Raw genomic sequence first — 16,624 nt, forward strand, 5'->3', positions numbered from 1 at the left:
CTACTGGCTATGAACTTCCTTATTCTAGTCCGGTCGTACGTCATCACATTCGAATCCATCAGACTTTGGTGTGATTGTGTGTGGCCAAGTCCGTTCATTCAGAAAGTCCGTCGGAACTCCTCCGAAAGTCTGTCGGAAACACCGTCGGATCTAGTCCGTCGAAAAGTCCGGTCATGTCTACGCGGCATAAGACTTGGCTGCCTTAATGAAAACTCATTTATCAAGTCCAGATCTCTTCTGCCAGCAGTCAAGATTGCCAGATGGTAAGTTGAGGACTTTTTAGGTAATGCTTTTCAAAACCTTCTCAAAAATACTAAATAAATACATACTTTATTTAATTAATACACGACAGATCATTATCAGCAGGAAATTCATTTTTATGGTACATATTTGAAATTCACACTTCCAATTTATTATACAAGAATTATTAAGAGTTATTAACCAACAAATATTATCAAAAAACAAAAATCACAAAGCTATTGTTTACAGTTTAGGTCTTTAGGTCAGTATCACTGTAATCAAGGCACCAGGCTTTAAGGAATGTCTTTTTCGCTATTTCGGCAAACATTGGGGTCGGTTTAAAGCAAACAGGCTGTTCACTTTGCAAGGGAATTTTGCCTTAGCTATTTTTTTTTTTTTTTTTGCTCTTGCACGTGATTGGGTATTCGTTGCAAAGTGATTTTGCACCACATTCACCAAGGAAAGGGAAAAATCCTTTGCAAAGTACAAAAATCCCTTGCAATGTGTACGGCCTATTTGCATTTAGTAAATCAACCTCTTTGTGACATCTAAATGTAATAATTAGTAAAAACGTGCAGGAAGTATTCATTCATTCCTTTAAAAATCACCTTGTAAGACACAGTTAGTCAAAATTAAACAATGCTTAAAAAATAAAACGAAAGCAGCAGGGTCGTTGTGTGATTTTAATTTTCTTGCCCTTTAGCTGGTATTATTACAACTAAGAACACCGTGTTTAATAAAGTCCAACTCCGGGCTGAAAAAAAGTGATCTCTTGCAGCGGGGTTGTGTCCAGGGGAGAGGAAAAACTGTTTTTCCTACCTGATCCTCTGCTTCGCCAGCAGATAGCGCTCCCCCATGGTCCAGCGAGGCATTGTCCCTTGGCATCCTCGTGTCTAGAGCAGGGTTATGGACGCTGTCAGGATCCTGGAGCGCAAACCCCTAGACATGAATGGGCAATTAACGGACGGGGCGGACACAGCCCCACTGCCAGGGATCATTTTTTATTTGCCCGGAGTTGGGCAAATTGTCCGTATTTCTGTCCAGTTGTTCTAGGTGCATCATTTTTCTCTCACACATGTATTTCAGTAATTGTCTTCCAATTCCACCCCTTTTATCCCTGTATTTATGACTTTGGTAGGGACATTCATTTGTAAATTTCTGCTGAGACAGGGACTGATGGTGCAGGGTTCCAAAATCGCTCCGTGCTGAGATGCATTGATGTGAATGGACAGCATTGAAAACAATGTGGTTTCCCTCGTTGTCATGTGATTCTGTGCGACTCAAATCGCATGTGAAGTCACATTAGTGTAAACCAGACCTCAGTGAAATACAAGTGAGCAAAACAAATAAATAAAAAATTTGTACCGCAGTGCCCGTTCGCTCCCTAGGAGCTATTAAAGTTTTTCTTGTATCAGGTTGGGGTAATGGAATGGGATTGGGGTGCCTCCCAGACTTTTCCTTGCCTCCAGATCTTTCTGAAAGCAGCAGAAGGCCATTCTAGGAGGTTTGAATGTCCAGTATATGCTCCCTGTATATACAAAGGAGCTTGCATGTAGTCCCCTTTCTTATTTCATATAGCGTGGTCATGCAATATCCATGCATATCCATAAAGGCTTCTTGAGTACATAAATGATTACTTGGATACATTCCTCTTTGCCATTAAAGAGGAAGTAAACCCTGATGGGTTTACTTCCTCTTTTTTTCCCTGCAAAGGTAAAGCATAATGGACTACTATGCATCGCATAGTAGCTCATTATGTGTCACTTACCTGACACAGGAGCCAGCGAAGTCGCCGCTGTCACCTGTAGTCCGCCGCATCCATCTTGGTTGTGGCGTCTCTCGCAGCTCCGACGAATGACAGCGGAGAAGCCGCGATGACGTCACTCCCGCGCATGCGCACGGGAGTCGCGTCTCGGAGCTCCGACGCTGCCATTCGGCGGAGCCGCGATGACGTCACTCCCGCGCATGCGCACGGGAGTCGACAAATTAGGCAAATCCATTCTTGGACTTGCCGCATTTAGTGCGCCTGCGCGCCGCTGTCTACGGCGCATGCGCCGTAGACAGCGGTGCACATTTTCGGGCAAATATCTCCTAAACCATATAGGTTTAGGAGATATTACTTGGACCTACAGGTAAGCCTTAATCTAGGCTTACCTGTAGGTCAAAGTTGTTTGGAAGGGTTTACTTCCATTTTAATGTATAACCCAAAGATTATTGGAAGGATGAAAAGCATCTATACTAATGTAGTATAGGGGTATAGCAACCATAACGATCTGGTCTTAAAGGCATCAACAGTTATCCGATGATTGTTGTATGATACAAGCAATTTCAAAATATTGATCTGAGTGCTGTGTCTGTATTTGAGAATCTAGAACTGCTTCAGTTGAGACTTGACAGTAGTTCACCATTGCTACTACACAACATGAATAGGGAAAAGCAAAGTGATTTCTGCTTAACAGATGTAGCCATCTCCATAATTTTGATGAAATTGGCCTCTAATGACACCATGGGGGTTGCTTACGACAGGTAAATCCACTTTGCACTGCAAGTGCACTTGAAATTGCAGTCGCTCTAAATCTAAGGGGTAGATCTAAAATGATGGGAAGCTCTGCTGATTTTATCATCCAATCATGTGCAAGCTAAAATTCTGTTTTTTATTTTCCTTGCATGTCCCCCTTGTATCTACAGCGACTTTACTTCCAAGTGCACTTTCAGTGCAAAGTGGATTTGCCTTTAGTAAAAAAACCCCCATGAAGCTTGCTTAGAAAAATTTGCTTGAAGAAAGTTCTAACTTAAAAAAAAAATCCTACCCATGTTGCTTAATAAGCCCAATGACTCTAATGCCCCGTACACACGATCGGATTTTCCGACAACAAATGTTGGATGTGACCTTGTTGGCGGAAAGTCTGTGTGTATGCTCCAACAGACATTTGTTGTCGGAATTTCCGCCAAAAAATGTTGGCTAGCATGTTCTCAAATTTTCTGCCAACAAATATGTGTTGTCGGACTTTGCGATCATGTACACAAGTCCGTCGGACAAAAGTCCAAAGGACAAACATGCATGCTCAGAATCAATTCTCACCAAACACTTCATTAGAAGAAGGAGCCCAAAGGGTGGTGCATGACTATTGAACTTCCTTTTTATCGGCTCGCCGTTTGTCTTGTACGTCACTACGTTCGTAATTGTTGGCCAACATTTATTTGTGTGACCATGTGTATGTAAGACAAGTTGGAGCCAACAACCTTCAAACAAAATTCCACAGTTATGTTGTTGGAAAGTCCAATCGTGTGTACAGGGCATAACTCTAGCCACCAATTCGTAAATGTCACGCAACAATGGGTTAAAGGGTCTAATAGCGAAGCACGTGGTAGCAACAAACCAAAAAAAAAAGTAGTGAGTGAGGATACAAAGGCAACAAATAGGCAGCTGTAACAATATACGGGCAACAGACAAAAATGGGCAGCTGTGACAATATACGGGCAACAAACAAAAACTTGCAGTAGAATACACAGGCAATAAATGGGCAACTATGACAACAGACAGGCAACAAATAAGAAATTGCTACAATACATTAGGAACAAATAGGCAATTGTTATAATATGCGGGCAACAAATAGGCAATGATTATAGCACTCGTGAAACAAGCCGACATCTGGAACAATACATGGGCAAAGCAAAGAGCAATTCTAAAAATACAAGGGCAACATATGAGCAGTTGCTACAATAAGATGGAAACCAATAGGCAGTTGTTAGAGACGGCAGTTAACAAAATGGCAATTATGACAATATATGGACAAGAAATGTTCAATGGTGAAAATATGCGGGGAGCAAATTGGCAATTGTTACAATGAGTGGGTGGGCAACAAATGGGCAATTGAGATAAACAGGAATTCATGAAAATTTATAGGCAACGAAAATGCGATCATGAAATTATGAAACAGAAAGGTGAGGATAGACCCCACCTAAAAGTAATTACCATGGACTAAGTAGCTTATAAAGGGATCTTTAATGCAAAATTCATAATAGGACCAAAAATTGGATTAAAATATTCCACCACCAACACCCAAGCAAGAGAGTTAAAAAACAGACAACGTTGTCTACAATTGATGCAGCTTCTTGATTCATACCGCTTATACATCATTCACATATAAGCCCATTAACTGGTGTAGTGGGCTGGAAAATGCTATTATGAACCACTTGATAAAGATCTTCAGGGTTCAAAAAGAACTTCCCCAAAAATTTATAGATGGGTGGCCAGATCACCAATACACTGTATGTCAAACAACAGATCAAAAAGCCAAAGTTACTGTGTTGTTATATCCACGGTCTGAAATTCCACTATATGGAATCAGTTTGGTAAGGCAAACACTGGATTAAAACGTTTGATGACAGCCCTTCAAGTGTGTATAATGCAGTTCTTAGTGCTGCTGTGTTTAAACATGAAAACTGCTGGTGCTAACTGTGGCACTTTACCACCATTGATGGTCTAAAGGCACATGTCATTAAGCCATAGAAAGGATCAAAGACCCGCAGGTCCGCTCACCCAACCCCGATATGGTAGGTTCCCACTTGCGTTCCAGCCCTGGATGACCGGTTTACTCACACTGGCAGAGTGCAGGTGATCAGTGTGAGGCTGGGGTCGGTGTAGGAGGCTTTACTGGAGATTGGAGCGTTCACCTCTTGTCATGTCTGATCTTGTGGGGCAATGGCTTAGCATGCCTAATCCAAGATGGGTGCCATGGTGATCAAGGAGTCCATTGAGCATGTGCAGGTAAGCAGACTGCATTGGATATGATGACGAATCGTGGTATTGTCCTACATGTTTCGCCCAATCAACTTGAGCTTCATCTGGGATGGTCAGGGCTGAACATTTATTTATACCCTAATAAACAAGGGTGCAAATATACTTTTCACCACTGGGTGTCACCCTCACATCAACACCACAATCTTATAGGGAAAATTGGTTTCTGTTAAGTTAGCCATAGTTCCATTTTTGTGGAGCTGAAATAGGGGGAAATAGGCCACAGGAGACCAGCAGATGTACCTTACAATCTCGGTGATAGTCCCTGGGATTGTAGGCAAACTTTGGCTTTTTGATCTGTCATTGACATACGGTGTATTTTGGACTTCTCCCCCTCTATGTGATTCTTGGAGCCATACACACACACACAAGAACACGTATTTATATGTGATCTGGCCACCCATCTATAAACTTTTTTGGCAAGTTCTTTATCAAGTGGTTAATAATAGCACCTTTCAGGCCACTATGCCAGTTAACGGGCTTATAGGTGAATAATGTATGAGTGAGCTGTATGAATCAAGCAGCTGCATCAATTATAAACAATGTTGTCTGTTTTTTAACTCTCTTGCTTGGGTGTTGGTGGTGGAATTTTTTTAATCCAGTTTTTTGTACTGTTATGAATTTTGCATTAAAGATCCCTTTATAAGCTGCTTAGTATGTGGTAATTACTTTTGGGTGGGGTCTATCCTCACCTTTCTGTTTCCTAATTTCATGATCGCCTTTTCTTTGCCTATAAATTTTCATGATTTACGGTTTATCTCAATTGCCCATTTGTTGCCTACACATTGTAAAGATCCCTTTATGAGCTGCTTAGTCCATGGTATTTACTTTTAGGTGGGGTCTATCTTCACTTTTCTGTTTCATCTTGCCTATGATTACCTGGATTACACCTTGAGCAGGGGTAGGTAACCTCAGCCCTCCAGTTGTTTTGAAACTACAAGTCCCATGAGACATTTCAAGACCCTGACAATCACAGGCATGACTCCTAGAGGCAGAGGCATGATGGGATTTGTAGTTTCACCACAGCTGGAGGGCCAAGGTTGCCTACCCCTGCGGCTTAACTCGTGAGTCAGCAAATAGAGGATTGCTGTGTTTATCTCTGTAACAAGAATCACAGCTCTTATATGATAGTGAGATATCGGCAATCTTATTTTTGTTTGATCATTAAATTATACAGGGAAGGAAAGGACAATTGTGACAATATGTTGGCAACAAATGAGCAGTCATTACAATAGTCAGACAACAAATAAGTAGTCTTGACAATATTTCAAAAACATACAGGCAATGGTTACAATGGGCACAAAACAGGCAATTGTGACAATGCATGAGCAAGAAATGGGCAGTTGTGATGATACGTGGGCAACAAATGGCCATCATGACAATAGTCAGCCAACAAATGGGCAACCATTACAATATGTGGTAAACAAAGAAGCATTCATGACAACTCTTTGCCAAGAAATGAGCCATCATGACAACACACTGGCAAGGAACTGACAGTTGTGATGATAAGTGGGCAGCAAATGGGCAGTCATGGCAATACTCAATCATTACAATATGCAGGCAATAAAATGGCAATCATTCATCATATTAATTTCAGCAAAGTATCCATTGTCTGGTTCCCAGGTAATCAGGGTGGCACAAGAGCAGGTTTGGGAATGATGAAGGAGCTTTTGTAACCTTTAGGAGTCAAACTCATTGCACTATTAGGAAACACTAAAGAATACTTTAAAGCTGTAATAAAGAGGTTGTAAACCCTGCTTAGTAATTTTTACCTCCAGGTAAACCTATAATAAGGCTTACCTGTAGGTATAATAAATATCTCCTAAACCTACATCATAAATATGCGGAAGAATACATGTTGGCCTAAACTGAATTTTTGGTGATATTTATTATAGGGAAACGTTAAAATTATTGCTTTTTTTTTTTTCAAAATCTTCGCTCTTTTTTTGTTTATAGCGGAAAAAAAACGCAGAGGTGATCAAATACCACCAAAAGAAAGCTTTATTTGTGGGAAAAAAAGAAAATAAATTGTATTTGGGTACAACGTGGCACGACCAATTGTCAGTTGGGCGACGCAGTGCAGTATCGCAAAATATGGCCTGATCGTTAAGGGGGTAAATCCTTCCGAGCCTTAAAGTGGTTGCAAACCCTACCACTTTTACCTACAAGTAAGCCTATAATAAGGCTTACCTGTAGGTACAGTGATTATCTAGTTTAGGAGCTATTCACTATATCCGCCTGTGCCGACGTTATCGGCACATGCTCACTGAAGAAATGGCTCACTCGTGCCGTTTCTTCACTAGCCATGCCGTGACCGGCGCCACCCGCGCACATGTGCGGCAGTGACGTCATTGCAGCTCTGGTCAAACACAGCGCCGGAGCTACGAACCCGGAAGTAACTCCGGTGGAAGATGCCCTCGCTGTATTTGGAGGGCCGACACCGATCCAAAGCATCGTTCTAAGGTAAGTATGCGATGCATACTAGCTCATTATGCCTTTGTCTTGCAGGGTTTTTTTTTTTTCCAGAGGTTTACAAACTTTTTTGCCCCGTACACACAATCGGACATTCCGACAACAAAATCCATGGATTTTTTCAGACGGATGTTTGCTCAAACTTGTCTTGCATACACACGGTCACATAAAGTTGGTCGGAAATTGCGAACGTCAAGAACGCGGTGACACACAACACGTATGCTCCCATCGAACATTTTCAGACGGAAAATCGGACCGTGTGTACGGGGCAGTAAAATGGTTAATACTGCTTTAATTTTGCCTTCCTCATTGATTCCGTTGCAAATTGAAGAACGTTACTGAATTGTCTAGATATTTCCCAAATTTTGGCAAAGTGAAAACCTTTTTGCTCAGCCCTAAATAGGAAACATAATTGCTCTACTAATAGATCACCTCCAAGCCTGCCATTTACCTTTAGACGCCAGGAGAAGGAACGTTCTAGGTCACAATACATGGTATGTATGGGTAATGCAGGGGTTAACACAGCCTCTATTAGTATTCATATCTTGAAAGCTGGTCTTCTACATATCTCCTGGAACAGCGAGAATGAATGATTACTTCCCTCTTACCAAGTCATGATTTTTGTGTTGTCAAAGCGTATAAATATTACTATTATCTTGGTGGTTCAGTCTTAATATTTATCAGCTCTCTATTGTTCTTCCACCTCCGCGGCATCTTCACACTCTGCCATCTAAAGGCTTGTGCCCGCCCTGTCTGCCATCAGCCGCCATTCTATCCGTTACACCTTTGTTCCACTGCTCAATGCCTTTATTTGGGTTTCTATGGAAAATTGGAAGGACGAGGTGCTTCACAATCCAAGTATGACTTAGCATGTTGCAGAAAGCTTTCTTATTGAGTCTGTAGTAATAGATGAAATCTACGATCATCAGTGAAAGAATCAGAAGTCCGTAGAAGCCGATGCCAAGCAGAGGAAGCGGGCTCCTTACAAAAATACACCAAAGAAAAAAAAAAATTACTCTCAGATTTACAATGACAATTGACAATTTAAACAAATACACAACGTGTAAACGGATGTCGGCATTGGGGCTAATACTGCCTCTAATGAAGAGATCTGCTTTTCTTTCCTGCTGACATCTGTCCTGGGGTCATCTGAGGATGAAATTGTGACTGTGATGAAAATTATAATAATTACTCTTTTTTTTTGTTGCAAGATTTCTTTTATAATAATAAGGCCCCGTTTACACCTGTTTGTAATGGTACAAGGGGTGGGCAGAAGGGACGGCTGCCCTGGGCACAAGGGACGGCTGCCCTGGGCACAGCGTGTATTTTAGGCATGGGATGCATCACTATATCTGTCAGCTCAGTATGGAAGCAGCAAAGAGAGGAGGGGAGAGCCAGAAGGAGGTGCAGGCTGTACTCTCTCTCTCTCCCCCTCCTCCTCACAAGCTCGCACATAATAGACATGAGCAGTTAGTTTTGTTCCGAACTGAAATTCGGACAAATTTTTGTTTTTTGAAAATTTCAGAATTATAATAGGACCGAATTTAAACGAATCCAAAATAACGAAAAAATTTTTGGATGAAATTTGAATCGTTTTCTAATCAATTTCAAATTGTTTTCAAATTATAAAAAGTAATCAATTGAACAAAACGAATTGTTTTTTTCTGCACGTCTAGCACATAATAAAAGGGGGGCGCAGTTTGGCATCTTTGCCCTGGGCACTAGATGATCTTATCCTGGCACTTATGGTAACCTGTGGTTGAATGCACAGATTTCTGCAAAGCACCTCTTTATGTGTGGTGCAATGCCATTCATTGTGAATGGCAGTCCAACATACTGTACTGTAAAGGGCAAATGTAGTACCGCATGTTGTGGGGCACTGCATTGCAAAAAAAAAAAGAAAAAAGAAAAAGATGATCAAATGTTTTCTTGGTCCATTGCGGTATGTTGGCAGCCCATTTAAAATCGAAGGCTGTCTTAAACCTACTAAACCATATTGCGCAACATAACATGTATTAACTCACCCCAACAAATCAATAAAGTCTACTTTTAAACATTCCCAATTTTTATAATTTACTTTGAATATTCACAATTTGTAAGTAAGATCAGATCTCTTCAAAGTTGCACCTGAAGACACACAGATGCGACTTGAAATTGTGCGATTTCAGATGAAGTCCCACAATTTTAAAGCCGTAGTCAATGGGGGGGGGGATGGCTCAGGCTCAGTTCACACTACTGTGATGTCATTTTGATTCAGTTTGCAGTGGGATTATGTAGTGCAACTTTGATGTGACTGGTTGCATTTTGGATAGGGTTTGCATATTTTCTGGGGCCCAGTCACGCTGTAAATCACACCAAAGTAGCACAGGCCTTTTCCAAAGTTGCACCTGCATTGATTTGAATGGGCACCATTGTTATTTCCATTAGCATGCAATACAGTGCGACCCCAGTCACATCTGAAATCGCATCAGTGCGAACCAGGCCTTACTCTGAACATGCAGAATTTTTGGGATGTGTTTTATATTCTTTGTTGTTGATATTTTAGATTTAATTGTAGGTATTTACTTGTCCCCAATTGTGTCAGTACGGTACAGGTTGTGTATACAGACATGTTTCTGGTGTGTCATTATGGTAGATTTTTGGTCTGCAGATGTGTTTTTGGAAGTGTCGTTAACCACTTCAATACATTTTTCAGCTTTCAGCGCTGTCACACTTTCAATGACAATTGCGCGGTCATGCTACACTGCATCCAAATTATTTTTTTATCATTTTCTTCACACATATAGAGCTTTCTTTTTGTGGTATTTAATCACCAATGGGTTTTTTATTTCTTACAAAAAAAAGACCAAAAAAAAAAGTTTTTCTTTGTTTCTGCCAGTAAATTTTGTAAATAAGTAATTTTTCTCCTTCATTGATGTGCATCGAGGAGGCAGTACTGATAAGGTGGCACTTATAGGCACTGATAAGGTGGTACAGATGAGGAGGCACTATTAAGTGGCACTGATGGGCACTGATAGGTGGTACGGATAGGTGGCACTCTGACTGTAATGGGCACTGATTTGTGTTACTGATGGGCCCTAGTTGGTGGGAATTGATTGGTGGCACTTCTGGGGCTTTACTATAATCAGGGCACTGATGATGAGTGCCCTGATTACATGCCCTGTTCTCCCCTACGAGGAGATTCTGCTGATCGGCTCTCCTCGCCATACACTCTGTCAGTGTGAGGCATTGAGAGCTGATTACCGGCACTTCCTGTATTTACAGAGATCAGGGCCACGCGTGTCCTAGCAACACGGCGCAGCCGCAATCGTTGTGCTTGCACGCCCTCCGGCGCACGGGAGTGGCAATTCGGGTGCGCCATCATATGACGTCCACCCAGAATGAGAGCCGCACCGTTCCGTCATCATTTGACCGTGGACAGGGGGCACGTGTTTAAGCACTTGACCAGCGGCAAGAATATTCTGATTCCTGCTGCTGCTATGAGCGGCTAGGTGCTGCTGCGTCCAGCAACAATTACTGCAGGTAATTGCTGGCTGTGCATAGAACTGTGAATAGTCACAGCCACCGGAAACCGTTCATTAAATTGAACAAGTCCAGAAGCTGCACTTAGCCACTCACAGCAGCAGAAATCAGAAGATTCACACCACTGCAATTGGCACCAGCCAGGGTGAATGTAGCCTAAATGTTAGGGTTGGGGTTAAAAGGAGGCCTAATGCTAGGGGTATAAACATAGGGAGAGTTTGTGTTAGGACTGGGGTTATCAGTGTAAGGGTTAGGTTTATAAAGAGGGCTAGTGTGAAGGATGGAGGTATAGATAAGATTAGTGTTAGAGTTATAGGCAAGGGCGGCCCATCCATTAAGGGCGCATGGGCGCTGCCCCCCTATCCATGCATCCGCCCCCTTTCAGGACGCTGGATGCATGGATTCCAATGGGGGGTATTTTGATTAGAGCTAAAGGCTCTAATAGGCTTCAAACTAAGGTGGGCTTGGGGCACACCTCCTCCCGGCCAATCAGGAAGCAGATCGTGAGACCCATCATATGATTGGCTGAAAGGACAGACGACCCTATTTGTCACCTAGGAGGAGGGGAGGAGATGCACGGCCGCCATGATGGTTGAGCGGACATGCCTGCCCCGATGCCCGTCACCTGCCACCTAGATGGGGTAAGACAGCGAGTGGGTGGGAAGGGGGGGCTGGGGGGTGGCGGTTCTGGATTGTGTGTTTGCTGCCCCCCCCTCCATAAAAAAAAAAACACCAGCCGCCACTGGTTATAGGGCCTTATAGTTTTCAATTGGAGCTAAAGGGAAGGTTAACATTAGGTTGGTATTAGAGGGAAGATTGCGCAAAGCCTCACACACAGGAGCTGACAGGTGGGGGGGGGGGGGGGGAGAGACTAAGGGGACACATGAACAGGGAGGATCAACCAGGTATTTTACCGCATAGAAAGGGACATATTAGACAACACACGTAACTGACCTGCTTTAAATGAACAGGGTCGCTCTTTTTTTTTTTTTTTTTTTTAGGGTTACAACCCTACAAGATATTGCAGCAAAAACTATCAGTGCAAAGCTCCCAATACTAAAAGCCAATATGCAAATATTATAGACTTACCTATAAATGTAGGTAGCAATTTTTTCAGACAGATTTACTTTCATTACAGTTTCAAACTCGTCCTGTTTGCAGCAATATTTCAGAGAGTTGTTTCCGGTATAGCAGCAATACATATGCTCATGAGAGTCACTTAAACGTGGGCAGTGAAATCCCGAATGGTACACGTCTCCTTGCCCCGGGTATCCTTCACACGTGCGCACATTGAGGGAGGAAGCTGCAAAACAGATAAACAACTGACATAACTAACTGACAAGACTAACATTGTAGAGAAAAACAAACAATGATACACTCCAACCATGCACATCTGTATTTGTAGCGCAACCATTGTTTGGGTCATTTTTTAATTTTTTTTGTATAATCACTTTTTTTTTTTTATGTTTTAAATAATGCAGTAATAAAGGATATTACAGGGAAAAAATAAAAGAAAAGCATTTGTGCCAATTATTCCAACACACAATAATAAAGGTAAATACAAATATAGTGATGAGTTCAACACCGAAGGGTTATCAATAACCCTGGATAGAATGATACATAATAAGATGGAGAATAATGGAGAAAATAAGGTATTTATCTCGCAGGATTGTACAATATCTGCAGAGCTAGGATTTAGAGAGGAAAAAACCCCCCAGTAAAAATAGTAACATTATACAAGTAACAATGTTCAACAGGAGTCAAGTTGCTAAAGTGTAGAGCACATACTGTATATTTTTGAGTGCCAATAGTAGCGGCACTACACTTGATCCGGGCCATAGATAGATCGAATCTTGGCCAGTTCAGCAGGGACTGGCCAAGATTCAATACTGGGCAGGCTGGTTGTACTGCAGTCACTCCATCGATCAACTTCAGTACAACCAGCCTGCCAGATTTTTTTCATGTGAACACTGCCAGCAGCTATAGCAGCAAGCAATGATAATCACCCCTAAATCTTGCACTCTGTACATAGGCACCCCTAAACCCTGCACTCTATATACAGCACATCCCAAAACTCTGCACTCTGTATGCACTCTGTATGTAGCGCACTGCTCGACCTTGCACTCTGTACATAGTGAACCCTGAAACTCTGGACTCTGCATGTAGCGCACCCCTAAACCTTGCACTCTGTACATAGGCACCGCTAAACCCTACACTCTATACACAGTACATGCCGAAACTCTACACTCTGTATGTAGCACACCCCTAAACTCTGCACTCTGTACACAGTGCACCATAAAACACTGCATTCTGTATGTAGCGGACCACTACACCCTGCACTCTGTATATAGGCACCCCCAAACCCTGCATTCTGTACATAGGCACCCCTAAACCCTGCATTCTGTACACAGCACACCCCGAAACTCTGCACTCTGTATGTAGCACACTGCTCAACCCTGCACTCCGTACACAGTGCACCCTTAAACTCTGCACTCTGTATGTAGTGCACTCCTCAACCCTGCACTCTGTACACAGCACACCCTGAAATTCTACACACTGTATGTAGCGCACCCCTAAACCCTGCACTCTGTACACAGTGCACCATAAAACTCTGCATTCTGTATGTAGCAAAACACTAAACCCTGCACTCTGTATATAGGCACCCCCAAACCCTGCATTCTTTACATAGGTACCCCTAAACCCTGCATTCTGTACACAGCACACCCCAAAACTCTGCACTCTTTATGTAGCGCACTCCTCAATCCTGCACTCTGTACACAGTGCACCCTTAAACTCTGCACTCTGTATGTAGGGCAACCCTGGGATGGTGGACTGCCCCAGGTGAAAGAATGTCTAACTTCCTAACCCAGTGGCAGGGCATACCATTGTTTCTGAGCAATAGCTCATATAAGATTACAGTTGTATTTGACACATATTTGATCTTTCAAAACAATACTATTGGCAAGATATGCTTGCTTTGTTCAGTCACCAGCTTGGCTCATTTTCTAAAAGGGTTTTAATGCTAAGAAAAAAAATAAAATGATATTTATACTGTATATATGTATTACACCGTATAATATATGTCATACAGATCACATAATATATTGGTGTAAAGAAGTGACCTGTTGCTACGTCTATATTGGCCTTTTGTGATGTAAAGTTATAGATCTCTGATCCCTAAGCAGTAGTGTGGCCATTGTCAGTCATCCATTAACAAGAAGAAAAATTAATAACTAGAGAAAGGAAAATACCATAAAGGCTGTTTATTAACTGAAGGAGTAATAGACATGCGGGTCGCATTAGTAATCTAAAAAATGCTGAAAGCATCCGGCTTGTGAACACTAAAATGCTCTGACATTTGAACAAATATCACACTGAAAGCTGCAAAAGTTCCAGTTATTTCTGGCTCATGCTGATCCGATTTTATTGTCCATTATGACAAGGCTAGGACAAAGTGGATGGAATTAGTCATTTTAAAGTAAGCTCACATTATCTAGGGGCTGCTCAATCAGGCCCTTTCTTTAAAACACCATGGGCATAAATGAGTATAGCCAAATATCAAGCAGAAATTTAGAACATGTGCTTACTTTACAAATCATGCAGAGAAGCAAAAGTACATGATGACTACAGGTATATACTTGGGCTGCTGTACTCAAAGGCCTCTTGTACAAAGCAGCTTGAGAAAGCTCAGTACAGCATTTTTCTTCTTTACTGATCTAAAATGCAGCCCCCTGTACACACAGGTGCGAAAACAAGATCTGCTAAATTTTGAGTTAAAAATAAAATAAAAAGCGTTTCCAGTCAGCATTTTACCCTGGTACGTGCACATCCACACAAAATGCACTCAAATACACATATATTATTATTACTATTATTGTTATTATACAAGATTTATATAGTGCCAACAGTTTGCGCGGCGCTTTACAACATGAGGGCAGACAGTGCAGTTACAATACAATTCAATACAGGGGAAATCAGAGGGCCCTGCTCGTTGGAGCTTACAATCTGAGCATAAATATTCATTCATTTCGCCTAGGAAGGTATTGTAAGTGCGAACGTGCATATATGCGCAAAACAAGCGCCTGCAATTTACGTCCAAAATTGCTGAAACTTCAGTACCATATGCAAGAGAATTTCTCTCCATATTTGGATCATCAGAAATCTGGCCATGGAGTCATTTACTCCCTACAAGTGAGTGAATGATTATCAAATGTGGATCAATAAAAGCAAATTTGGCTCATATTCAACTACAGTTGCAATAAAAAGAATGTGAACCCTTTTGGAATGATATGGATTTCTGCACAAATTGGTCATAAAATATGATCTGATCTTCCTGTAAACATTCACAATGCAGGTGGAAAAGGTATGTGAACCCTTGGATTTAATAACTGGTTGAACCTCCTTTGGCAGCAATAACTTCAACCAAACGTTTCCTGTAGTTGGAGATCAGACATGCATAACGGTCAGGAGTAATTCTTGACCATTCCTCTTTACAGAACTGTTTCAGTTCAGCAATATTCTTGGGATGTCTGGTGTGAATCGCTTTTTTGAGGTCTTGCCACAGCATCTCAATTGGGTTGAGGTCAGGACTCTGACTGGGCCACTCCAGAAAGCGTATTTTCTTCTGTTTAAGCCATTCTGTTGTTGATTTACTTCTATGTTTTGGGTTGTTGTCCTGTTGTAACACCCATCTTCTATTGAGCTTCAACTGGTGGACAGATGGTCTTAAGTTCTCCTGCAAAATGTCTTGATAAACCTGGGAATTAATTTTTCTTTCGATGATAGCAATCCGTCCAGGCCCTGATGCAGCAAAGCAGCCCCAAACCAAGATGCCCCCCCACCATACTTCACAGTTGGGATGAGGTTTTGATGTTGGTGTGCTGTGACTCTTTTTCTCCACACATAGTGTTGTGTGTCTCTTTCAAACAACTCAACTTTGGTTTCATCTGTCCACAGAATATTTTGCCAGTACTGCTGTGGAACATTCAGGTGCTCTGGTACAAACTGTAAACGTGCAGCAATATTTTTTTGGACAGCAGTGGCTTCCTCTGTGGTATCCTCCCATGAAATCCATTCTTGTTTAGTGTTTTATGTATCGTAGATTCACTAACAGGGATGTTAGCATATGCCAGAGACTTTTTTAAGTCTTTAGCTGACACTCTAGGATTCTTCTTCACCTCATTGAGCAGTCTGCGCTGTGCTTCTGCAGTCATCTTTACAGGACGCCCACTCCTAGGGAGAGTAGCAGCAGTGCTGAACTTTCTCCATCTATAGACAATTTGTCTTACCATGGACTGATGAACAGCAAGGCTTTTGGTGATACTTTTATAACCCTTTCCATCTTTATGCAAGTCAACAATTCTTAATCGTAGGTCTTCTGAGAGCTCTTTTGTGCGAGGCATCATTCACATCAGGCAATGCTTCTTGTGAAAAGCAAACCAAGAACTGGTGGGTGTTTTTTATAGGGCAGCTGTAACCAACACCTCCAATCTCATCTCATTGATTGGACTCCAGTTGGCTGACACCTCACTCCAATTAGCTCTTGGAGATCTCATTAGTCTAGGGGTTCACATACTGTTTCCACCTGCT

The 16,624-nt window shown here is 41.9% G+C and overlaps 2 protein-coding genes across 2 annotated transcripts in view; both read right to left on the reverse strand.

The window, feature by feature from the left end:
* Window positions 1-8,108, reverse strand: part of UNC45A (unc-45 myosin chaperone A) — a 139,604-nt gene extending 131,496 nt beyond the window's left edge. Inside the window, exon 1 of the mRNA XM_077470890.1 lies at window positions 7,965-8,108. Within this exon, the coding sequence (XP_077327016.1) occupies window positions 7,965-8,006 (42 nt within the window). The 5' untranslated portion in view covers window positions 8,007-8,108. The remainder of the gene's footprint in view (window positions 1-7,964) is intronic.
* Window positions 8,109-8,218: 110 nt separating this feature from the next.
* Window positions 8,219-16,624, reverse strand: part of LOC143961582 (protein shisa-like-1a) — a 71,736-nt gene continuing 63,330 nt past the window's right edge. The window contains exons 4-5 of the mRNA XM_077470892.1: window positions 12,125-12,338; window positions 8,219-8,494 (exon numbers count right to left, since the gene is read on the reverse strand). Coding sequence (XP_077327018.1) covers window positions 8,230-8,494; window positions 12,125-12,338 — 479 coding nt within the window. The 3' untranslated portion in view covers window positions 8,219-8,229. The remainder of the gene's footprint in view (window positions 8,495-12,124; window positions 12,339-16,624) is intronic.

This window comes from Lithobates pipiens, unplaced genomic scaffold, assembly GCF_037356315.1.
Source record: "Lithobates pipiens isolate NorthernLeopardFrog02 unplaced genomic scaffold, aLitPip1_a1.2 Scaffold_8, whole genome shotgun sequence".
Classification (NCBI taxonomy): Eukaryota; Metazoa; Chordata; class Amphibia; order Anura; family Ranidae; genus Lithobates; species Lithobates pipiens.